Source organism: Prinia subflava, assembly GCF_021018805.1.
Source record: "Prinia subflava isolate CZ2003 ecotype Zambia chromosome W unlocalized genomic scaffold, Cam_Psub_1.2 scaffold_41_NEW, whole genome shotgun sequence".
Classification (NCBI taxonomy): domain Eukaryota; kingdom Metazoa; phylum Chordata; class Aves; order Passeriformes; family Cisticolidae; genus Prinia; species Prinia subflava.
This window is the reverse complement of record NW_026960614.1, coordinates 678,404-702,316: the sequence shown is the minus strand read 5'-3', so window position 1 is coordinate 702,316 and position 23,913 is coordinate 678,404. Positions and strand designations below refer to the sequence as shown.

The 23,913-nt window shown below is 47.8% G+C and overlaps 2 protein-coding genes across 5 annotated transcripts; one reads left to right on the top strand and one right to left on the bottom strand.

The window, feature by feature from the left end:
- Nucleotides 1–498: 498 nt before the first annotated feature.
- On the bottom strand, nt 499–5,383 carry LOC134565219 (ER membrane protein complex subunit 5-like). Of its 2 annotated transcripts, none has more exons than XM_063424715.1 (4): nt 5,235–5,383; nt 4,654–4,706; nt 3,704–3,807; nt 499–2,683 (listed from the first exon to the last, which is right to left on the bottom strand). In XM_063424715.1, exons 1-4 carry the CDS (start codon nt 5,314–5,316, stop codon nt 2,521–2,523), a joined length of 402 nt encoding a protein of 133 aa, XP_063280785.1. In that variant the 5' UTR covers nt 5,317–5,383; the 3' UTR covers nt 499–2,520. The 2 variants fall into 2 exon arrangements, with proteins under 2 accessions (XP_063280785.1, XP_063280786.1); XM_063424716.1 differs by lacking the exon at nt 5,235–5,383 and adding an exon at nt 4,816–5,165.
- LOC134565218 (uncharacterized) lies at nt 5,353–19,525 on the top strand. Of its 3 annotated transcripts, none has more exons than XR_010083819.1 (2): nt 5,353–5,486; nt 6,049–6,511. XR_010083819.1 is itself a non-coding variant. In XM_063424713.1 (2 exons), exon 2 carries the CDS (start codon nt 14,433–14,435, stop codon nt 16,230–16,232), a length of 1,800 nt encoding a protein of 599 aa, XP_063280783.1. In that variant the 5' UTR covers nt 5,377–5,486; nt 6,541–14,432; the 3' UTR covers nt 16,233–19,525. The 3 variants fall into 3 exon arrangements, 2 of the variants coding, with proteins under 2 accessions (XP_063280783.1, XP_063280784.1); XM_063424713.1 differs by lacking the exon at nt 6,049–6,511 and adding an exon at nt 6,541–19,525 and having other exon boundaries at nt 5,377–5,486; XM_063424714.1 differs by lacking the exon at nt 6,049–6,511 and adding an exon at nt 6,541–19,525 and having other exon boundaries at nt 5,429–5,472.
- The last annotated feature ends 4,388 nt before the right edge of the window (nt 19,526–23,913 follow it).

The window sequence follows — 23,913 nt, the reverse complement described above, 5'->3', positions numbered from 1 at the left end:
TGCATTTTATTGAAATGGTATGCTCTGGCTCACCCCTGGAAAGTGTATGGTTTATCCCAAGTCTATAACCTCCCTGCAGTGTCATGTATCTCTAAACCCATTGGCTGAAGAATCTATCTGCGCCCATTTCGAAACTCCCTGTTAAGAGTGCAGGGGGAAGTGGGCTCGCTCTTTTTTTGCCCTGGAGGCCTCCAGAGGCTCCGCTGCTCTCCCCTTCCCTCTTCCCCTTCTTCCCCCTCTCCCTCAGTGACCATGCTGCCTTCCTGGGGTTGAACTCCAAATAAATCCTCATCTCATCAGCACCTCACCAGCCGTCTAGTCTCCTTGCCTACCTGCATGCGAATAGCAACAAACATAAGGCCCGGGGGGCTCCCAGGGAACCCTTCCCGGGGACCCCCCCTAAATCTAAATTACAACAGGCAGTCACTTTTAAATAGTCACTCACCAGGGATTTGCTGCAGCAGGCTCCAGGATGGTCAGAAATAAACAAACAAACACTTTAGGGATATCAATTTTTATTTGACATTGTGAGAACAATAAGAAAAAATAATTTGTACAGCTTTGTGATAGAACTGTTGCTGCTGCAGAGTGAAGCTACTCCTCACAAGAAGGGCCCTGACGCAGCCACAGGGTGTTCCCAGCAGTACCTGCTCTGAGCAGCAGGTGATGTTCTCCACCTCCCTGTCCCAGCAGCACCTCTCACATCAGGCAGGTCCCTGTAGCCTTCCAGCAGCCCAAACAGGGCTTCTCAGACATTTTGTGTGAGCAGCTCTGCTCTAAGACCTTCTGCAAAGGGCTCAGTGCAACCACGGCTGCAGAACCCGTCTACTACAGTGGTTACTGAGCTCCTGCTATGCTTCTCCCTCCCTCTGCTAATTGTCTCTCCTCTACCCCACAGGGTCACCTAGCCCATGTTCAGCCTCCCCTCTGTGCAGCAGCTGCCGCACAGCAGCCCTGTTCCCCAAGAGAACAGCTCTGTCTGCAATGGAGAGATGACCCGATACTATTTCCAAGGCCTTTGGTGCTGGCAGGAGCTGATTTGTAACACCAGCAAGAGGGGGACCAGGACACTTTAGGAACTAATCCTGCATCTCAGATGCTTTCAGCTGGCAGAGTAACCCTTTCTAATCAAACCCAGATGCTTAAGAGTGATTGTAGAGCAGCAGGCACAGATATTGCTCAAGCACCCACTCCATAGGATGGGCAGAGCTAGAAAAAGAGGCTTCGGTTTACACAGTATTTTTGCCAAGCTTTTTGGCTTTGACAGTTCTTAACAGTTTAAAAAAATACCAAACACAACTCAACAGATGACAGGACAAAAGGCTGAGTTTCCACTGTGCCAGTGAAACATCCTCCAACCAGGCCAAATTCTCGCTGGCCCCACCAGTATCTCAACCTACCCTCCCTCTGCTGGATCAGGGAGGTGAAAAGCCAGACCAAGAGATTTTAGCATTGATTCAGCCCCTGAGGGTAGATATGAATTTAGACATAAGTAAGAGTTAAGGACAGTATGATCAGTTCTAATACATGAAATCAAGACAGTAATCTTAAATCAATGAAGGGCTCAGCTGGAAAAATCAAGGTGGAAGGCTCTGTTGGCAGAAAAGGGGTAGCTGTCCTGGATTAGTGCCAGCAAACAGAGCAAGCTTCTGGACCCTACCCCTGGAACACTCACAGAAGGGACAGTTCTTACTGATACTTGAATATGAAGATGACCTGGAGGTTGTACCTGGTGTCAACACCATGTTCAGCATGTACACAACGTTCAACATTCCCTGGTTCACAGCCGGAGAACACGGAGTGTGGCAGATGATCTATGTGAGCTGCCTCCCCCACACAAGCACCAATGCACAGCCACAGCCCAGCCAACTTGGGGCAACTTACATGAAATGAAGGAGGGCAACGAGGAAATAACGTGGTAGTGAAAAACCAGGATAAAAAGAATAACCCTTCACACAACTGTTTTTCAGCATTGTAAAAAAACAAAAATGAAAGCAATCTTTGACTTCCCCTGCCACACTGTGCTGGTGTCCCACCGGCATTCTAGGATCAGATGCTGCCCCTTTTTTCCTGCTGTTCAGTGATGCAGTGTACACAGCATTTCTGAGGGGGTCCATAGACTGTAGTGCAAGCAAACTGAGAAAATAAATACACTCAAACATTCCCTCCTGTCAAAGAACATTAATTGCAGGAAAAACTAGCTTGCTTTTTGTTTTAACTGAAGTTAAGTTAGCTGCAACTCATTTTAATATCTGAAACTTTGAAGATGTGTTTCACAGCATAACTCTAGATTTTACACTGCATTGCCAATCCACAATTCAGTCATTCTCATTAACAGTGTACAAAGAAGGTCATTAGTTTATATATATATATATATATTTATATATTTTAATATATATATATATTATAAAGTCTGGAAGATCAATATAAATACTGCTCCAGAAATAAAAAAGTGTTTACATCCCCAACTTGAATATTACATCTCAGTGTCCTGGGTTATTGGTATCATCTGTAAAAGTCTCAGCGGTGCAGAGGTTCAAGTTTTTGAAATTTCAGTGCCGAACTGGATGACAAAGCATCTTGGTTCAAAGAAGAATTCACTGTGTCTGACAACTGGAACAATACTCTACCACGATGATTAAATACATAAAAAGACGGATGGTTCCTTAACGTCTCAAATGTCCTTCAAAATAAATGTAAAAAGCCAAGGTTAATACTCTTTCAGAGCAGGGAGTTTTGAACAGTCAGTCTGGGGCGTATTGACTTTAAACACAGAAATACAAGTTTTCAATCCAAAACTCTTGCTTGCTTTTAAGTTTCCTAAACTAAAACACTGAAGAAATACACAGCCAGTTGTGAAAAAGACCACATGATGTCCACGTCAAAAACTTCCCCTTCCTTTCTGGAGCTCAGGGGCAGCCTGTGGATGCTGCCTGCAGACACACCACATGCCAGCCTTTGTTCAGCAGTCACTTAACACCCTCACGATGCTCAGCTTTCCATCCCCCTGGGAGCCTCATGCTAAAGGCTTTAGGTGAACACTCTGAAATAAAATTATGTCAACTTTTTCACTTCCCATACTCCCCTGTGGTTTTGGAAATGGTCAGAGAGGCAACATCTGCCCATCCAATTTCATGTCAGAATCACAGACTATTCTGAGTTGGAAGGGACCCACAAGGATCATTGAGTCCAACTCTGAAGTGAACGGCTCATAAAGCAGTTGAACCCACAACCTTTGCATGCTCTAACCAACTATCCTCTTCAAAATCTTGATCCAAAATCCCTTATTTTCTTAATGTCTTTCAGCTGTCCTGCCTTGAATATACTGTGTGAGACTCAAGTGACTCAGACTCTCATGAGGAAGCAAACACAAGCAGGGGGTGAGCCAGACCCTGCAGTCTGAGACCATGTCATGACAGCAGGTGGTGATTCCTGAGCTCTACTTCCCACCTGCACATTTCATTCCTCTACCAAGTCTGCACAGCAGGATTTCAGATAAGGAAAAGCAAGAAGTTTATTTGATTTCTGCCTGTTATCTAACTCTCCCTAAAACTCCAGACACTGTTGGCTTTTGCAAGTGTGGCTGTTCCCCTCAGGTCACTGCCTACAGCATGCATTGAAGGACTGAGCTAAAGTTAAATGATTTTCAGTTTGTACAGAGAAGCAGATACCAGTGCGTACAAAAAGAAGAAATAAAACATACTTATTTTTGAGTTCTGAAGTGGCATCCATGTCTTTAAACTCTCCTGCAATATGTGCTATCCCATAGCAGGTGACTGCGAAGGCCAGCAGAGTCTGCAGGACTATCTGCAACAGAGGGAGCACAGTGCAACACACACATTACCGAGTGTTCTGCACGTTTACCAAAAAAATCTCAGCTTTCACAGAGTATCTCTTGTGCTTTTCATCCAGTGACAGCAAACAGAGGTGGGCAATCCAGCAGTGGGGAAACTGAGGCACGGGAGAATTAAAATTCCCTCCTATTTGCACAGCAGAACTCTGGCAGAGCTCCAGCTGCCCCAGCACAGGTTGGGGTTGAAACAACTGAATCAACTTACATGGCTCCTCAGCAAGAGCCTGAGACCAAACACTGGGTTCTGTGGATCCAAACTCCTGCCAGGAACAAGCCTGGAGCCCCAGGCCAGGTGCCGTGCTTGGCTCTCTTTGGCACCTGACCTCCCTGCCCTTCTGATTAAGGAGAGATGGAACAGATAACTGAAGTGGAATTTTGAAAAGCAAGCAAATAAAGTAAATAGAAGCTCCCTTCCTGAAGCAAGTTGTGCTGGGATCAAACAGTCACACTGGGTAAACACGTGTCAGCCAACCAGAGCCAGAGGGTGCAGGATGTTTATGCTGTAAAGGAGGTGATGGATGCAAAAGCTCTCTGAGCTACATTCAGGGAATCCTGGACAAGATGCTCCAGGGTAGTTCTAAAATAGAGTGAGGTCTGGATCTGGGGTTTAGTTTCACTGACAACTACAACACTCAGGAAGTTGGGATGAAAAGTGTGGGTCTTTTCAACAGTGGGAGCTGCAATGAAAGTGCAGCTTAAAAACTACTTTGCCCTTTATGCTTGCCTAGAACATTTAAAAGAAGCAATTGAGAGACTAAACCACTCCACAGTTACACTTTTCACACATTGCAAAAACTTACATCTATGGGCAACGCTTCATCTTCCTTTTCTGTCAACCTCATGTAAGAACGATCTACAAAACAGAAACACACGCACGCATCAAACACTCTGTGTATGCAAATAAATAGCCCGGCAACACAAACCCCCAGAGAAACGGCTGCAGACACAAATGTCAACCTCACCGGACAGCTGGGCCGCCCCTAGTGCCGCTGTGAGGCTCCGCTGCTCCGGAGCACGGCTGGCCCTATCCCAAGCAGCCAGGAGGGAGGCGGGCCGCGGGGACGGGAGGCAACGGGACGGCAGCAGCCAGGCTGAAGCCGTGACCCTGCGGGCGGCAGCTCCCCTTTCCCACCCTTCGTTTTTCCCTCCCTTCCCGGCTGCTGCGGCGCCCGCACGGGGCGAGCCTTGCGCTCCTCCCGGAACCTCCGCTCTCCCCGCAGCCCGGCCCCCAAGGGCAGGGCCGCCCCCGCCGGCGGGCTCGCGGCTCAGGACGATGATGATGCCGGCCCGGCCCGTCCTCCACCCCGGCAGCTCCCCGTCAGCCGTGCGGGGGTGCTGGTGCCCCGGGGCGCCCCGGCCCGAATCCCAGGCGGTGACTCACGCTGGGCCGCCGAGAAGGCCGCGTGTGCCAAGGCGAACAGGCCGAACCCCACCAGCCCCTTCCACACCGACCCCGCCGCCATAGCCACCCGCCGCCGCCAGGGCGCTCCGGCGCGCGATGATGGCGTCACCGGAGGGCGGGGCCAGACAGCGTCCGGGAAGTGCGGGTGTGCAAAGGAGGCGCGACTTCAGCGACAGGGGGCGGAGCCACGCCGTCGCTTTCCCACGCGGGGCCATTGGTAAATCCGAGGGGGTGAGTGGACCCCGGGAGCCAGGGGTGGTTCTGGGGGGTGGCTGAGGGAGAAGGGGCTCATCGACCCTCCGAACAGGCCCTTTCCCTCCACCGGGCCAGGCCGGATCCTTTCCAGCCGAAAACAGAGCATAGGGCCAGTGGTGCTAAAGTTAATTCCCGCCTTTCACGTGTTTAACCTCAAAGTTTGAGAAACCGATGCAAGAAAAAACGGGGCAAAGAGATGCACACAACACGTGCAGGAGGGACGCCTCTGGCTGAGCCAGGCTTGGGGCAAAGCAAGGAAACACCAGGGTCCCACACAGCTAATGTAATAAATGCCAAGCCAATTTCAAAATAATAAATGATTTTATTAATTTTAGAAAAATCAATGACCAGAATTTTGGGTAAGCCACCAATCAAAGAATCAGTGTTGAGTCCTGGGATCGGCACTGGGTGAACCGTAGCTGCAGCCTCTATCGCACCGCAGCTCCCCCTGTTCACGCTTTTGGTTCCGTGAGCCCAGTTTTTATACAGTTCTTTTAGCGGGACAGAGCATTGCTTCATGCTTTCTTTGTCCCTTCAGTTTTTCTTCATATTGATGGAGGTCCATCCTTGCCGCTCATCGGTTGAATCAGCTTTCCTTCATATTCATGGGGATTCATCTTTGCCGTTTGGTCCGTTGAATAGTCCTTCTGTGGGGAGATGAATATTAGATATGACTTCTGGGAATTTCGTATTGAGATGTGTGTCCCTGATGGGGAGTAGGCCCATCTCGGTGGTAATGGTTGGGCCGTTCGCAATCCCATCTCTGGCAAGGACCCATCTTCCTCAGACCCTCTCTCCTTATCTTTTGTAAATCCAGTCTTCCCCAGTTCCCGGCAAGGTCATTTTCAATTCCCGAATCTGTCTACATCCCCCCACCCCCACCCCCCCCTTGTATGATTTTACCGTTTATTCCAAAGGGCATAACTTGATTTATATTATACATATGTTATAGATGACCGGGGATAATTCATGTTTTTAGGATATATTTTGTTAAGAATATGTGTATAAAATACATTTAACCTACAAGCAGGGGTTTGCACTGGAAACGAGCAAGCTCGGGCTTGAAAAGTTGCTTTCCAGAAAGGACAAAGGTGCAGCTGGATGGAGTGAACAAAGACAAGTACAGCTATTAAGGAGAGAGCACAACCCTTTCTGGTAAAGAGGAGTGTTAATGGTTCAGCCATTAAAGGCAGATACGAATCAGCAAACGCATTGAAGGAAGACACACCTCTATTCATCTACTCAAAACCCCGAAATTAGTATTCATCTCTCCTCCCGAAGAGCCTATTCAACGGAAAGAAGGACTGAGTAGAAAACCAAAATGACTTTATGAAACGGCTTTTCAACAGACAATTCCGCGGAATGAGGGGGGGGACCACAGGCAAAATAAAGTCTATTTAAGGGGACCTCAGCTCGGGCAGAATTTGTGAAAGGGGGGGGGTGTCACGGTGCAACAGAAGCTGTGATGGAAGTTCACCCAGTGTCGATCCCGGGTTTATCGGCACTGTCCTGTTGATTGCTGGTTTGCCTAAATTTTGTTCTATATTTTCTTAAATTAATAAAAATTATTTTATTAATTTGGAAAATTGGCTGAGCATTTATAATGATTTGGTGCCCAAACAGGGATCAGTTTTTGGACCAGCAGCCCCCTGTTTTTGGCCGGGAGGTGCTCCGCTGTTTTTGCGGCCCGGCAGAGCAGGGAGAGTTTGTGGAACCAAACTGGCCAAGACGAACCAACCAAATTTAAACCGCAATCAAAAGGGGTTGAGATAAAAGGCTAGCTAGCTGGGGAGGGTTCTCAGGAACTCGAGGGAGACCCAGGGAAGGGTCTCCAGGACCGCGGTATTTTTTTCACTTGTAAAAATCTCCGTGCACAAAGAATCCACTCAAAAACAGGAAGCCGTAAGTATTGCATGGTTGAGTGGGGGTGATTGAGTGTGTGTGAGTGAGACATGATTTATCACGAGGCGAGTAGGGACTCCAAGGTCGCAGTTCCACTGCTCCCGCGAGAGACGTGGTCGACCATGGAGGAAGCGTGTGTCGTCTTTTCTGTGTTACCCTGAACCTTGGTGGGACGGGGGAACAGAGTCAGTCGCCAGGGGCTGGGAGGGAAAGGGTACATCCTTAGGAGTTCAGGACTGGTAAGCCCTTCTAGCCGGGACCAGGGAATGTCCACCATAAGGGAATTGAGAGCCCACTGCCAGGTGAACACTCGCGGGACGGTCCCCCGTTGGTTAGTAGCTTGGTAGTACCAAGCCGAGGCTTGGAAAAGTACTGAGTATAACGGTGTTATATTCAGGGTCAGGAGGACGATAAACAGGGAGGATGGAATCCTACCTGAGCAAGAGTCAGGGGAATTCTGTGGGAGGAAAGACTAGTGTCCCTGAAATCCCGTGAGGAAGCCCATTGGGATGGATGTTGGAGGTTTGGCATGAGTGTCCAATGAGGAGAAGAAAGTCTAAGGAAAAGATGGTACATTTTTGTATGAAGGTCTGGGGAGGAAAGGAGATTAGAGAGCATGTAATTTGGCTGGTGTTTGGCATGTTCAAGCAGTGGACTTGTCAGGCCCTGAGTGATTACATGAAGAGCAAGGATAAGAGGGAATTTGAAGAGTATGATTATACCCCTTTATGGGAGCGGGCGTGAGTTAGGTTGTACCTTGTAAGGGCTGCGGGAAAAGAGGAATGGGAACCTCCAGATTAACTTCCCCCTCCCTATGCAGCACACCTATCCCTGCCTGCCCCTGCCCCAGCCCCTGTCCCTTCCCTGGCGCAAGCGGGAGCAGCGGCTCCTCAGCCATTGCCTGCTCAGGCACCTCCCGTGGTGGCTTCTGCGCCACCGCTTGAGGACAGGGCAAGGAATTTCAAATACCGCAGGCACCCCCTCCACATCCCCGGACTTCCCCTGTTTCCGAGGAATCCTCCTCTGAACATGGAGGGGCTCCCCTTTCTGGCCCCAGACAGAGCGCATTGCATCCGGCGGCCACTCCCCCATTCAGGACAACTAGGCAGAAAGGAAGAAAAACTGGTGAAGAGTGAAAATGAAGAGGATGGGCACAATTTACTTCCCCTAAGGGAAGTGCCCACTGCTCCTGATTTTATTGGCTACATAGATGTTCCTATTAATACCTCAGATGTGAAAGCATTTAAGAAAGATATGGGAAGGTTGATGGATGATCCGATCGGGGTGGCGGAGTGGCTTGATAAGTTTTTAGGGGCAAGCATTTATACCTATGAAGATATGACAGCAATTTTAAGATCTTTGTTTAACCATGAGGAGAGGGAGTTAATCAGGCAAGCCGAGATGAGGGAATGGGAACGTAAGAACCCCCAAAGTTCACCTGGCAATGTAAAATGGCCCAGTCAGAATCCAGGGTAGAATGCGCAGTCAGATGATGATCGGAAAATCATGATAGATCTGAGGAATCTGGTGAGTCAAAGTATAAGGCAGGCAGTGCCCAAGGGCCAAAATATTAGTAAAGCTTTTAATGAATGTCAAGGAAAGGATGAGATTCCCTCGGAGTAGTTAGACCGACTCCGAAAGAGTCTCCAGATGTACTCTGGAACCGATCCCAATTCTCCGGTGGGAGAGGTGCTTTTGAAAACCCAATTCGTGGCGAGGTCATGGGAAAATATTAGAAGGAAATTGGAGAAGATAGAGGACTGGCAGGCCAAGAGACTGCAAGAATTGTTGAGGGAAGCGCAGAAAGTGTATATGAGAAGGGAAGACGAACAGCAAAAGGCGCAGGCGTGAGTGTTGGTAGCAGCTGTCAAGGAAATGCAGAGGAAGGAGTTATCCTCCAACTCTGAGAAAGGAGGGACAAGTGGAACCAGGAGAGGGCGCTCGCCTCAAGGCAGAAAGGAGCCGGGAAAATCCAAAGAACCAAAAAAGTGTTATTACTAAGATGGTAAGGGACATTTCAAAAGGGAATGTCCAAAAAGAATTAAGGATGAGCAGGTCCTTAAATTAGACGCATGAGGAAGTCTTGAGCTCTTTTTCCTAGGGTTATGACCATCTGACGAGCCTAAGATAAAATTAAGAATAGGCCCCCACAAAGAAGAGATTTCTTTCTTGGTAGGCACGGGAGCTGAACGCTCTTCAGTCCAGCGGTTGCCGAGAGGTTGTGTCAAAAGTCGGGGTACAATGATGGTGATAGGGGCAAAGGGGGAACCCTTTAGAGTTCCAGTTATTAAGAATGTGGAAATTGAATCAGAGAATAAAATTTGTGTTGAGAATGTTATTGGTAGAGGAAGCTGATTATAATTTGTTAAGAAGAGATTTGATTGTTGCATCAGGAATTAATGTGGTAGTTGAGGGTCCAAACATAGTGGTGAGTTTGTATAGATTAACTGAGGAGGATGAGAAAAAGATAGACCCCATGGTGTGGTACCAGCAAGGGGAAGGAAGGAGAATAGACATGACTCCGATTTCTGTTGAGATTCAGCAGCCTGAGGAACCCATTAGGGTCAAGCAGTACCCTATTTCTATGGAAGGAAGGAAAGGGCTGAAGCCCGTGATTGATGATTTAGTGAAGTGGGGAATTTTAGAGCGGTGCATGTCAAGACATAATACCCCGATTTTGGCCGTGAAGATGCCAGATGGGAGTTTTAGGTTGGTACAAGATTTGTGGGCTGTGAATCAAAGGACAAAAACTATTTTCCCAGTGGTAGCGAATCCGTACACCCTTCTGAATCAGATTTCCCCTGAAGACATTGGTATAGTGTGATAGATTTGAAAGACGCGTTCTAGACTTGTCCCATGGCAGAGGACAGTCGAGATTGTTTTGCGTTTCAGTGGGAGGATCCCGAGACCCATAGAAAGCAACAGTTTTGTTGGACATCTCTGCCCCAAGGATTTACTGATTCCCCAAATTTATTTGGTCAAGCTTTAGCGCAACTCCTAAGTCAGTTTGTCCCGGTGGAGGGGACCAAGCTTTTGCAATACGTGGATGACTTGTTAGTTGCTGGACCTAGGGAAGAAGAGGTGAGAGCAAGCACTATAGAACTACTGAACTTCTTAGGGAGGAAGGGATTGAAAGTGTCCAAGTCAAAATTACAGTTTGCAGAGCTAGAGGTGAAATATTTGGGACACTGGCTCACGAAAGGAAAAAAGAAATTAGGTTCACATTGAATTGCGGGAATCATTTCAGTACCACCCCCGAGATCAAAGAGGGAAGTCAGACAATTGTTAGGGCTTTTGAATGTACTGGGGTGACATTTTCATGCTTTGTATCCCAAATCGTGTGTTTCTGTTCCCATGTTCTCAGTTTGTTTTGTCTATAGCTGAGCCCCTCCCCCGGCTGCTTGCTTTCGGCTTGCTTGCTGCTAGCTTTAGGCTGCTTTGCTGGCTTTGCTCTCTTGCTTTCTGCTTTTTTGCTTGCTTTTTGCCATTTTTCTGCTTTTGTTTTTCCCCTTCTTTCCTTCCTCCCTTCCCTGAAGACATCGGACCTGCTTCGGGTCCTGATTCGGGAACGTCAAGGGACCCCCCCTGGAGTCTGCACCTGAGAGAAGCTTTGGCACCCTCCCCAGCAGAGACTGCTCACCCTCTCTTGGACTGGTGAAAACATTTGTTGTCATCTCGGACTGTTTTTCTTGTGTTGGGGAGTGGTTTTTTTGTTGTTTCTTAATAAACAAGTTTTTTCCACTTTTCCTCTGAGGAAATTCCTCCCAAACCCGGTGGTGGGGGAGGGAGTTGTGGAGATTTTCCCCTAATTTTGTCCTAAACCAGGACAAACATTTTTGGTGGCCCGTACAGGGGGATTGACCATACAAAGTGGAAAAAACTTTATTAGAATAATATTTTGGTTTCAGTTGTTTTGTGGGCATATTGGTATGTCTCTTTTTGAAGGTATAATGTCATTTGGAGTGAAAGCCTGCCTCTATTTCTGGTCATTAGGGTTCTTTGAAGTTTTAATACCTTTGTGGTCCCTAGGTTTATTTTCTTATCCAGAAATAGCTCCGGTATTGTCCCTAATGCGTAGCTTTTGTAGCAGAGGGACACTAACCAGAATATTTATCGGGCTGGGCTTGGTTGTGATGATTTGCAAGAGGTTTATAAAAATGTTGCTATCGCTTCCAGGAATGTATGGTTCATGGTTGTGGCTGTGTACTCAGTTTGTTAGAGGAGAAGAAGGGGAGGAGGCTTTTCAGCCTTTGCTTTCCTTCTTCTCCTCCGAATTGTTTACATCTCTATTAGAAAATGTTTGGTTCTCCCTGACTGCCAAGGACACCATCTTTCTGGCATTTAATTTAGTAAGCTTTCTTTATACTGTCTGCAGTTTATATAAGATGAAGGCTGAGATTTCTAGAGGGGCTGGTGAGACTCCTGATTTAGGAATAAAACCAAGGGTGAAGGATCCTGAGTGGTGTGGGAAATGGGAGGATATGGGCCGAATTTTAAAGGCGTTTTCTGATCCTGTAGTCTGGGACTTTCCATCTGAACAAATTCAGAACCCAGCTGAGGTGGTAAAGTATCTGAAAGAGAGGTGCCATGGTAACGCTAAGGAGGAAAGGATCATTGCAGTGAGCTGGGCCCTGGCACATGCTTATCGCACCCTGCTAGACACTGTAGGGCAACAGATAGAGGAAAGGGAACAGGGAGATAAATTAGTTACTGTCCCAGTCACTCAGGCTGCAGCAAACATCCCAGGCTCCAGGCCAGTAGTTAAACCAGAGAGTAAGCCTCAACCAATGGCTGTTGCTGCAAATACAAAAGGTGGAAAGTGTAAAAGCAAGACTGACTGAAGGGTGGAGGATGATGATGATCCAAGAGAAGGACCATCACCAACATCAGAGACCACACCAAGTGGCACAGATTCCAGAGCCAATATTGATTCCTTCTCCCTGAAGGACCTTCGAGGCCTAAGAAAGGATTATAGGCGACAGCCCGATGAGTCTATAATTAGTTGGCTAGTCCGCCTTTGGGATGCGGCAGGGGAGGCTACCATTCTGGATGGCACTGAAGCGAGGCATTTAGGATCCCTGTCACATGATCCTGTCATCGACCAAGGCATGATGAGGAGGGCTAGCCCTCACAGCCTCTGGGAACGGGTCCTAGACAGCGTAGCACAAAGATACCTGTGTGCAGATGACCTTTATATTCAGCAGACACGGTGGAAGACCATAGAACGGGATCCAACGCTTGAGGGAGATGGCAGTGGTAGAGATCATTTTTTCAGATGACATAACAACTAGGAATCCGGACTTCGTACCGTGCACACCTGTAATGTGGAGGAAACTTGTGCGCCTTGGGCCACCTGAATACGCTTCTGCTCTAGCAATAATGAAGCGGGATGAGATATATGAGACTGTGCTCGATATGGCAAAGAAGCTTCGGGCATATGCGGATGCTGTACATGGCCTGACTCATGCCAGAATTGCAGCTGTGGAAACACAACTGCAGAAATTAGAAGACAAAATAGAGGAAAGTCATAAGAAACTCAGGGAAGAGATTAAGGAGGACCTCCTCCAAATCTCAGCTGTACAAATTAGAGGCCCTAGTATCCAACGCAGACGTTCCCTTGTTGGGGAGAGAAGGTACACCCCACGAGCTGAGTTGTGGTTCTTCCTACGTGAGTCTGGAGAAAACATGAGGAGATGGGATGGGAAGCCTACTGCTACTCTGGCACAACGGGTGCGTGAATTGAAGGAAGGTAGGAAAAGGGAAGCAGCTCCAGTTGCCCGTAGTCGAACTGTCAGGCATAATGATGACGATGACTTGTCCGATCCCCTTGAAGGAACCTCCAAGACATATGTCTCAGGAAAGAAGGATAACCAGGCTTAGAGGGGCCCTGCCTCTAGCCAGGTAGAGGTTAGGGAAAACCAAGTTTTTTGGACAGTATGGGTTCTATGGCCTGGCACATCAGAGCCACAGAAATATAAAGCTTTGGTTGATACCGGTTGTCAGTGTACCCTAATGCCATCAGAACATGAGGGAGCAAAACCTATTTCCATTGCCGGTGTGACGGGGGGATCACAAGAGTTGACCCTGTTGGAAGCCAAGGTGAGCCTGACCGGGAAGGAGTAGCAGAAACATCCGATTGTGACTGGCCCAGAGGCTCCGAGTATTCTGGGCATAGACTATCTCAGGAATGGCTATTACAAAGACCCTAAGGGGTTCAGGTGGGCTTTTTGAATAGCTGCCATGGAGGCAGAGGACATTAAGAAATTGAACACCTTGCCTGGACTGTCAGAGAACCCATCTGCAGTAGGACTCCTGAAGGTAGAAGAGCAATGAGTACCTGTTGCCACCTCGACAGTGCATCGCCGGCAGTATCGAATGAATCAAGATGCTGTGATCCCCATTCACAAGATGATTCGAGAGTTAGAGAGCCAAGGGGTGGTTAATAAAACCCACTCACCCTTCAACAGTCCCATCTGGCCTGTGCGTAAATCTGAAGGAGAATGGAGATTGACCGTGGATTACCGTGCTTTGAATGAAGTGACTCCACCACTGAGCGCCGCTGTGCTGGACATGCTGGAACTCCAGTACGAGCTGGAGTCCAAGGCAGCGAAGTGGTATGCCACAATCGACATCGCTAATGCGTTTTTCTCAATTCCTCTGGCTGCAGAATGCAGGCCTCAGTTTGCTTTCACCTGGAGGGGCGTGCAGTACACCTAGAACTGACTGCCCCAGGGGTGGAAGCACAGTCCTACCATCTGTCATGGACTGATCCAGACTACACTAGAAAAGGGTGAGGCTCCAGAACATTTACAATACATTGATGATATCATTGTGTGGGGAAACACAGCAGCAGAAGTGTTTGAGGAAGGAGAGAAAATCATCCAAATTCTCCTGGAAGCTGGCTTTGCCATTAAGAAAAGTAAAGTTAAGGGACCTGCTCGGGAGATCCAGTTCCTGGGAGTGAAGTGGCAAGATGGACGGCGCCAGATTCCTACTGATGTCATTAACAAAATCACCGCTATGTCCCCACCAACCAACAAGAAGGAAACACAAGCTTTCTTAGGTGCTATAGGTTTCTGGAGGATGCACATTCCTGAATATAATCAGATTGTGAGCCCTCTTTACTTGGTTACCCGCAAGAAGAACGATTTCCACTGGGGCCCTGAACAGCAGCAAGCCTTTGCCCAGATCAAGCAGGAGATTGCTCATGCGGTAGCCCTTGGCCCCGTCAGGACAGGACCAGAGGTGAAGAACGTGCTCTACTCTGCAGCTGGGAACCATGGCCTGTCCTGGAGCCTCTGGCAGAAGGTGCCTGGTGAGACCCGAGGCCGACCATTGGGATTCTGGAGTCGGAGCTACAGAGGGTCTGAAGCCAACTACACCCCAACGGAGAAAGAAATCCTGGCCGCGTATGAAGGAGTCCAAGCTGCTTCAGAAGTGATTGGTACCGAGGTACAACTCTTCCTGGCACCTCGACTACCCGTGCTGGGGTGGATGTTTAGAGGAAAGGTTCCCTCCACCCATCATGCCACCAATGCTACATGGAGCAAGTGGATTGCCCTCATTACACAGCGTGCCCAAATTGGGAAACTAAATCGTCCTGGGATTTTGGAGGTAATTACAAATTGGCCTGAGGGTGAAAGCTTCAGTCTCACTGGTGAAGAGGGAGAACAGCAAGTGACCCGTGCTGAAGAAGCTCCACCATATAACCAACTGCCGGCAGAAGACACACGCTACGCTCTTTTTACTGATGGTTCCTGTCGCCTTGTGGGGATGAACCGGAAGTGGAAAGCAGCCGTATGGAGCCCCACACGACAAGTTGCACAAGCTATCGAAGGAGAAGGTGGATCGAGTCAACTTGCGGAGCTCAAAGCCGTTCAGTTGGCCCTGGACATTGCTGAAGCAGAGAAGTGGCCAAAACTTTACCTTTATACTGATTCCTGGATGGTAGCCAATGCTCTGTGGGGATGGCTGAAGAGATGGAAGGAGGCGAACTGGCAGCGCAGAGGAAAACCAATTTGGGCTGCTGAAGAATGGAAAGACATCGCTACCCGGTTAGAGAAACTACCTGTGAAGGTTCACCATGTAGATACCCATGTCCCTAGAAGCAGAGCTAATGAGGAGCAGCAGAACAATCAGCAGGTAGATCAGGCTGCAAAGATAGGGGAGTTGAAGATAGATCTTGACTGGGAGCACAAAGGAGAGCTGTTCCTAGCACGATGGGCCCATGATGCCTCAGGCCACCAGGGTAGAGATGCCACCTATAAGTGGGCACGAGACCAAGGGGTGGATCTAACCATGGACAGCATTTCTCAGGTTATTCATGACTGTGAGACATGTGCTGCCATTAAACAGGCTAAGCGGGTGAAGCCCCTCTGGTATGGGGGGCGGTGGTCCAAGTACAAGTATGGGGAGGCCTGGCAGATTGATTACATCACGCTGCCTCAAACCCGCCAAGGCAAGCGCCATGTACTAACCATGGTAGAAGCCACTACGGGATGGTTGGAAACCTACCCCGTGTCTCATGCTACAGCCCGCAACACCATCCTGGGCCTTGAAAAGCAGGTCCTTTGGAGGCATGGTACTCCTGAGAGGATTGAGTCAGACAATGGGACTCATTTTAAAAATAATCTTATTAACACCTGGGCTAGGGAACATGGCATAGAGTGGGTGTACCACATCCCCTACCATGCACCAGCTGCAGGTAAAGTGGAGAGGTACAATGGATTGTTAAAAACCACTTTGAAAGCACTGGGTGGGGGTTCTTTCAAGAACTGGGAGCAGCATTTAGCAAGAGCCACCTGGTTAGTTAACACTTGAGGTTCCACCAACCGAGCAGGTCCTGCCCAGTCTGAGCCCCTTAATATAGTAGATGGAGATAAAGTCCCAGTGGCCCATGTCAGAGGTTTGTTGGGGAAGACAGTATGGATTAATCCTTCCTTGAGTACAGGCAAACCCATTCGTGGGATTGTCTTTGCTCAAGGACCAGGTTATACCTGGTGGATAATGCAGAAAGATGGGACAACCCGTTGTGTACCTCAGGGAGATCTGATTGTGGGATATCGTTTGCTGAGCGTTACCACCATTATCTGTACGTTAGATCATACAGATATGAGACAGAAGGAAACGTGAAAGTGTCAAAGGTCTGAGCAAGTGAGATGGAAGGAAATGTGTAAGTGTGGAAGGTTTGAGCAAGTGAGAAGAAAGTTTTTACATTGTGTTCAGTAACATGTTCACGATATGGGATAAGGGGTGGAATGTCCTGGGGTGACAGGACATTTTCATGCTTTGTATCCCAAATCGTGTGTTTCTGTTCCCATGTTCTCAGTTTGTTTTGTCTGTAGCTGAGCCCCTCCCCCGGCTGCTGGCTTTCGGCTTGCTTGCTGCTAGCTTATGCTCACTTTGCTGGCTTTGCTCTCTTGCTTTCTGCTTTTTTGCTTGCTTTTTGCCATTTTTCTGCTTTTGTTTTTCCCCTTCTTTCCTTCCTCCCTTCCCTGAAGACATCGGACCTGCTTCGGGCCCTGATTCGGGAACGTCAAGGGAACCCCCCCCGGAGTCTGCACCTGAGAGAAGCTTTGGCACCCTCCCCAGCAGAGACTGCTCACCCTCTCTTGGACTGGTGAAAATATTTGTTGTCATCTCGGACTGTTTTTCTTGTGTTGGGGAGTGGTTTTTTTGTTGTTTCTTAATAAACAAGTTTTTTCCACTTTTCCTCTGAGGAAATTCCTCCCAAACCCGGTGGTGGGGGAGGGAGTTGTGGAGATTTTCCCCTAATTTTGTCCTAAACCAGGACAGGTTATTGCAGACAGTGGATTGAAAGTTATAGTGAGAAAATGAAGTTTTTGTATGAAAAGATGACCACGGATAAAGTGGTCAGAGCAGGACGAGAGAAGGTTTGAAGAGTTGAAAGGGACTCTGGTTAGCGCTCCTGTTCTAAGCCTTCCTGATATAAGAAAGCAGTTCCAGTTGTTTGTAGATGCAAGCAATCACACAGCGCATAGAGTGTTAACGCAGGACTGGGCGGGCATTAGAAAACCAGTGAGGTATGTGTCAAAGCTTTTGGACCCTGTGAGCCATGGCTGGCCGACTTGTCTGCAGGCGGTAGTGGCTGTGGCATTGATAGTGGAGGAAGCGAAAAAAATTGCCTTGGGGGCACCTTTGGTAGTATACACCCCGCATAATGTTAGGGGTATACTCCAACAAAAAGCAGACAAGTGGCTCACAGAGGCTAGGTTGTTGAAATATGAAGCTATTTTGATACATTCTCCTGAGCTGGAGTTGCAGACTGCGGCCGTCTGAAACCCCGCCCAGTTCTTGTTCGGAGAAGTAGCGGAAGAATGCAATCATGATTGTTTGGAGGTAGTGGAATTGCAAACAAAAATAAGACTGGACTTAGAGGATGAGAAGCTGGAAGAAGGTGGGAAGTGGTTTGTAGACAGTTCTGTGAGAGTGATAGAAAGGAAAAGAAAGTCAGAGTATGCAGTGGTAGATGGCAAATCTAGAGAAGTGATTGAGTCAGGACTGTTGAGTGCTGTCTGGTCAGCACAAGCCTGCGAGCTGTACGCAGTTCTGCAGGCACTTAAGGGACTTAAAGGGAAATGCGGAACCATTTTCACAGATTCCAGATATTCATTCGGGGTGGTGCACACTTTTGTGAAGATTTAGGAAGAACCTAAGTTGATTAGTACCAAAGGAAAGGGGTTGATTCATCAGGAATTAATAAAACAAATTTTAGAACCTGTAAGGGGACCAGAAGCCATCGCAGTGGTTCATGTAAAGGGACATCAGTCAGGGCTTCAATTTAGAACGAGGGGAAACAATTCAGCTGATAAAGAAGCAAAAAGGGCAGCAATTTTAGTAATGAGCATCTCAGAAACTGAGAAAGAAAGTATCCCGAATTATCCTCCCCGGTTATCCCCACAGGAAATAGAAGAATATAAGAAGTTAGAGAGCAGATGAGAGGAGAGAAAATGGAAGCTACCAGATGGTAGAGAATTGTTATCAAAGGAATATACCAGGAGAATTTGGAATAAGTTACATAAACAAACTCGTTGGGGGACTCAGGCTTTGGCTGAACATTTTCTAAAATTTTTTGGGTGTAAGGGAAAACAGGAGATAATGGGATGCCTGATATGCCAGAAAATAAATCAGGCCAAGTTAAGATAGACCCCTCCAGAGGGGCAGCCCCTGGCATATCAACTGTTTGGGAGGGTACAAGTGGATTTTACACAGCTACCCAAGGTGGGGAGGTGCAAATAGTTATTAGTAATAGTAGATCAACTCACTCACTGGGTGGAGGCTTTTCCTACAGCTAGGGCTACAGCCCAAACTGTTAGGAACGAAAGAAAAAAAAAAAAAAACCAAAAAAAAACCCAACAACAAAACAACCACCCCACAACTGACCCTCTCCTGGCTAGAGTAACACCCCCCACACCCCAGACAATCTGAGTAGGGAGAGCTGCCCTGAAGGAAAGTTGCCTGGCAACTTTTCCCTACCTAATTGAAATGTGAAAAGAAGCTGCCCACACCTAGATAGCCCTATTGTCCTTTGTAACTACCTCATTTAGCAAGAGTAACTTCGGCTATGACCAGGACAAATGCATATGCATTTGGATATGCAGATAGGGCAGGGCCGCCCCCGTGGATCCTGGGAGGTTTTTTTTGGGGAAACTGCACCCCAGGACAGGAAGCTAGATTCGTCAGAAGAGAATTGGATAGTGCCCTGGCTGAGCGGGGAGTGGGTGCACCTCCTGGCCTGGTTTGAAGATTGGCCATGACCTGTGAGGAGCCTGAATGGAATGGGAACCAGCCAGCTGAGCTGACTGATGCAGAGAATGGGAAACTCTTGAAACTTTTCCCTGAGGGCAAAGAGCTGACTGCCAGTGCTCTGCCTTCTGATGGTTGACCAGAGAGAACTGCCAGCTGTTTCTATGGGAACAAGGACTCAGCATCCACTGGGACAGCACCTGCTCCTTCAGATGGCTGCAGTAGTGTGGAAAACTCCGATCGGACTTTGCAATCCTGCTGATGATTTTAATAATGAGCTGATCACTTTAATAAAGAGCTGAATATTAATAAAGGCATATGTCCTGTTCTTTTCAATTGGGGACTCATCCGGGATAGCCACGCCCACAAAGGACCACCCCCGAAGAAGACGATCATCTGCTTCGAGGGATCCTTGGGAATCGCTGGCTACCCCCGGACCTTGGCATCAGCGTGGGACCAAGCAGCACAGAAGAACGCAGGATCGGCCCTGGGATCAGCGCTGGATCGGCCCTGGGATCATCGTGAGACCAAGCAAAGCAGAAGAACGCCAGATGGGTGAGATAAATCCGTGGCGGAAATGGGAGGCGAGTGAATGAGTGCTTGAGTGAGATGGGGGCCGGCAGCTCGGACCCCCAGAGCGAAAGTGGACCCCCTAGTATCGCGTTTCCGGTCTCCCGAGAGGGTGCCGGCCGAGAACGGGCGGGAAGCGAATGGCATAGAAGAGTGACTGAGGCGCCTCCTTGGGGGAGGGCCCCATCGAGTGTGCAAAGGCTCTTGAGGTGTGAGGTAAGATCCTCGGCAGGGCAGGTGAGAGGTCCCTGGCAGGGCTGCCCCAGAAGGCAGATGAGAGGAGATCCCCAACAGGGAAGGTAATGTCCCTGGCAGGGCTGCCCCAGAAGGCAGGTGAGAGGAGACCCCAGCAGGGCAGGTGAGACGTCTCTGGCAGGGCTGCTCCAGAAGGCAAGTGAAAGAAGATCCCTGGCACAGCAGGATGCCCCATCAGGCAGGCGAGGGATGATCCCCGGCAGAGCAGGTGCAAGGTAATGTCCCTGGCATAACAAGACAAGATGCTCCAGTAGGCAGGCGAGAGAAGATCCCCAGCAGGGCAAGTGAGAGGCCCCTGGCAGGGTTACTCCAGAAGGCAGGTGAGAGGAGATCCCCAGCAGGGCAGGTGAGAGGTCTCTGGCAGGGCTGCTCCAGAAGGCAAGTGAAAGAAGATCCCTGGCACAGCAGGATGCCCCATCAGGCAGGCGAGGGATGATCCCCGGCAGAGCAGGTGCAAGGTAATGTCCCTGGCATAACAAGACAAGATGCTCCAGTAGGCAGGCGAGAGAAGATCCCCAGCAGGGCAAGTGAGAGGCCCCTGGCAGGGTTACTCCAGAAGGCAGATGAGAGAAGATCCTCAGCAGGGCAGGTGAGAGGTCCCTGGCAGGGCTGCTCCAGAAGGGAATTGAAAGAGGATCCCTGGCACGGCAAGATGCCCCATCAGGCAGACGAGGAAAGATCCCCGGCAGAGCAGGTGCAAGGTAATGTCCCCGGCATGGCAAAACAAGATGCCCCAGTAGGCAGATGAGAAAAAGTCCCTGGCAGGGCAGGTAGAAAGTCTCGGGCAGGGCAGGATGCCCTGACAGGCAGGCAAGGAAGATCCCTAATAGGGCAAGTGGGAAGCCCCTGGCAGGATAGGGCATGATGTCCCAGGAGGCAGGTGGGCTGTCCCCAAGAGAGTTTAAGCATATCTGGGCAAGCAAGTAAGATATCATTAGCAAGCAGGAAAGCAGGCATAAAGGTGAAGAAACAGACAAGAAAGCAGACAGGCAAGCAAGAAGGCAAGCAAGATTTATGAGCAAAAAAAGGCAAACAAAAAGAGCAGCCAGATAAACAAAAAGGGAGGCGAAGGGGACTCGGCCGGAGTTCGGGTGTGAGGCTCGGCAGGACGTTCGACCTCACCCCGGCAGGGAGTTCGAGTCTCCTAAGCCTAGGGGGCAAGGGGGGCTTGGCCGGAGTTCAGGTGTGAGGCTCGGCAGGACGTTCGACCTCAGCCTGGCAGGGAGTTCAAGCCTCCTAAGCCTTGTGAAGTTAGAGAGTTCAAACAAGACTCAGCAGGGGTCCAAGCCTAGAAAGCCTAGAAAGAAGTTCAGACTTAAGTCGAAAAGTTAAGAGAGATACCCTTAGCAGAAAACAATGGGTGTGATTCATAGTAGTAAGTGTCATAGCCAAGAGAGAGTTTTAAAAAGAGACAGACGAAAAAGTGTCAAAAGTGGGTTGCCAAGAAATTAGATTCTGACCCTTTAAAGTTCAGCAAAGAGATTCAGAATGTTTAGTTGTGAGAGATCAGACAACCTTTAGTTATCTTAAAGTTTAGATTGCCAATCAGAATATTCCAGTTTAGACTGAAGCACTGTTAAAGTACTTCGTTTTTCCTTTTATTTTAAGGCCTAAAAACTGAGATGATGTTATAGTAAACGAGCAGACCCTTCCAAAAGGACAGTAAAGAAGATTCTCCCTAACATCCCCCTAGAACAATTGTCAGACCAATAATATCCTTAAAAGACCACAAAGAGTCCAGATAAAGTTAAGATGACATATTATAGTAAAAGAATATAGCTGAGATTAAAATTACAAAGAGAGTAGCCATAGTGTAAGACCTGAATTCAGTAAATGTGTAACCAGTTAAACCAACATCTCTAAGCCCAAGAAGACCCTGATGTAAAACCACTATCTTATGCAGCCTGCTGGCTAGAAAACTATAAGTAATGAAAATGTGAAAATATGCAAACTCTCCCTCCTACCCCAGCTGTACTTCCAGTCTCTTCCTTAACCTCTCCAACAGTTCCCCTTCACCAATTGTGATACCCTCACTTCCCCACTTGCGAGTGGGAACCACCCCTGCCCAGTGTTTCTCTTGGCCTGTCTCCACTACTGCTCCCTCTACCTGGTGTTTTAGAGGAAGAGACAGATTACAACACCCAATCCAAAGCACCAAGAACAGAGGAGGTCTTTCCCCTTAGAAAAGTTCCTATAGATTAATTAAAAAGATTAAAATTTATAAATGCACCTTTGACAGCCCCTGAAGCCCAAGACTCTAAGAAAGAGAGAGGGTTTAGTAGAAGACCCCATTGGAATGTCTAACCAGCTAGGCCAGCTTCTGAGGCCAAATAGTTATTTCTAGAGAGAGTTAAACTCTATTCTAATAGTTCTGTTCACTCCAGAAGAAGCCCGGATAGTCCAGATAGCAAAAAAAAAAAAAAAAATATAGACTGTGACACCCAAGAGACCATAAGATGCCCTTAATAGACACCAGCTAAAATTCAGACCAAGAAAAAAAAAAAAAAAAAAAAAAAAAGCAAAGCATGAGAGACTATAGATCCCTGATAGTGAGAATCAAAGTCTACGGTCTACCTCTCAAAACTACTAGACCCAGTAGTTAAGAGATAACCAACTTGCCTGCAAACAGTTGCAGTAACAGCTACCCTAATAAAAGAAGTCTAAAAGGTTGATCCTGCAAAAGAAAAATTGCTAAGCCAGAAGACTTAACACTAGTTGACTGACTCTAAAATAATGAACACAAGTGACTTAGAATTAATCACCCTATGCAGTTTCTCGCTAGAGAACCCCTAGCCAATCTAGAACATGATTCAAAGTAAGAAGAAATTTAGTAATTGCAGACAAAGAGAAAGCAGAAGTGCTTTATGCTTTGTTTTGCTGCTGTCTTTAGTGAGAAGACAGCTTGTCTTCAAGACAGTGGTCATACTGAGTCAGTAGATATTTTTAAAGAACAGAATAGTCCTCCTGTTATCAAAAACAAAGTAGTCAGAGAAGTAGTAATTTGCTTGAATGCCCACTCACATGAAATCCATCCCAAAGAGATAAGAGAGCTAACAGATAAGTTTGCAAAGCCACTCTATCATCTACCAACAGTCTCAACTCACTAGTGAAGTTCTAGATGACTGAGAGCTAGCCAATGTAATTCCCATTCATAAAGAGTAGAGAAGAGCCTAGTAATTATATGCCAGTTAGCCTTACCAAAGTACCGAGTAAGATGATAAAGCAGTTTATACTGAGAGCTATTGTGCAGCACTGATGAGATAAACAGAGTATCAGACCCAGCCAGCATGAGTTTAAGAGAAGTAAGTAGTGTTCGACCCCACTAGCCTCCTTCTCTGACCAGGTGACCTGCCTGGTGGATACATGAAAAGTTGTATATGTTGTCTATTTAGACTTCAGCAAAGTCTTTGACACTGTTTCCCACAGCTTATACAAGAACACTCTTTGCTAAGTTAAGAACTGGCTAGATACCCAAGCCCAGAGAGTAGTAACGAATAGTGCTGCATCCAGCAGGCAACCAGCCACCAGTGGTGTCCCTCAAAAGTCTGTGCTGAAGCCAGTTCTATTTATTATATTTATTAATAACACAGATGAAAGTATTGAGTCCTTCATTAGTAAATTTACAGACGACACTAAGCTGAGAGCACGTGTCCATCTGTTAGAGAGTAAGAAGACTCTGTAGAGAAACCTAAAATGATTAGATAGATAAGCAAAATCCAAGAAGATAACGTTTAATAAGTCCAAATCCCAGGTGTTGCATTTTAGCCACAATAACCCCCTGCAACCTTACAAGTTGAAGGTAGTGTAGCTAGACAGTACCCAAGCAGAAAAAGACCTGAAAGTGCTAGTTGATAACCAACTAAATATGAGCCAGCAGTATGCCCTGATGGCCAAAGCTAACAATATCGTA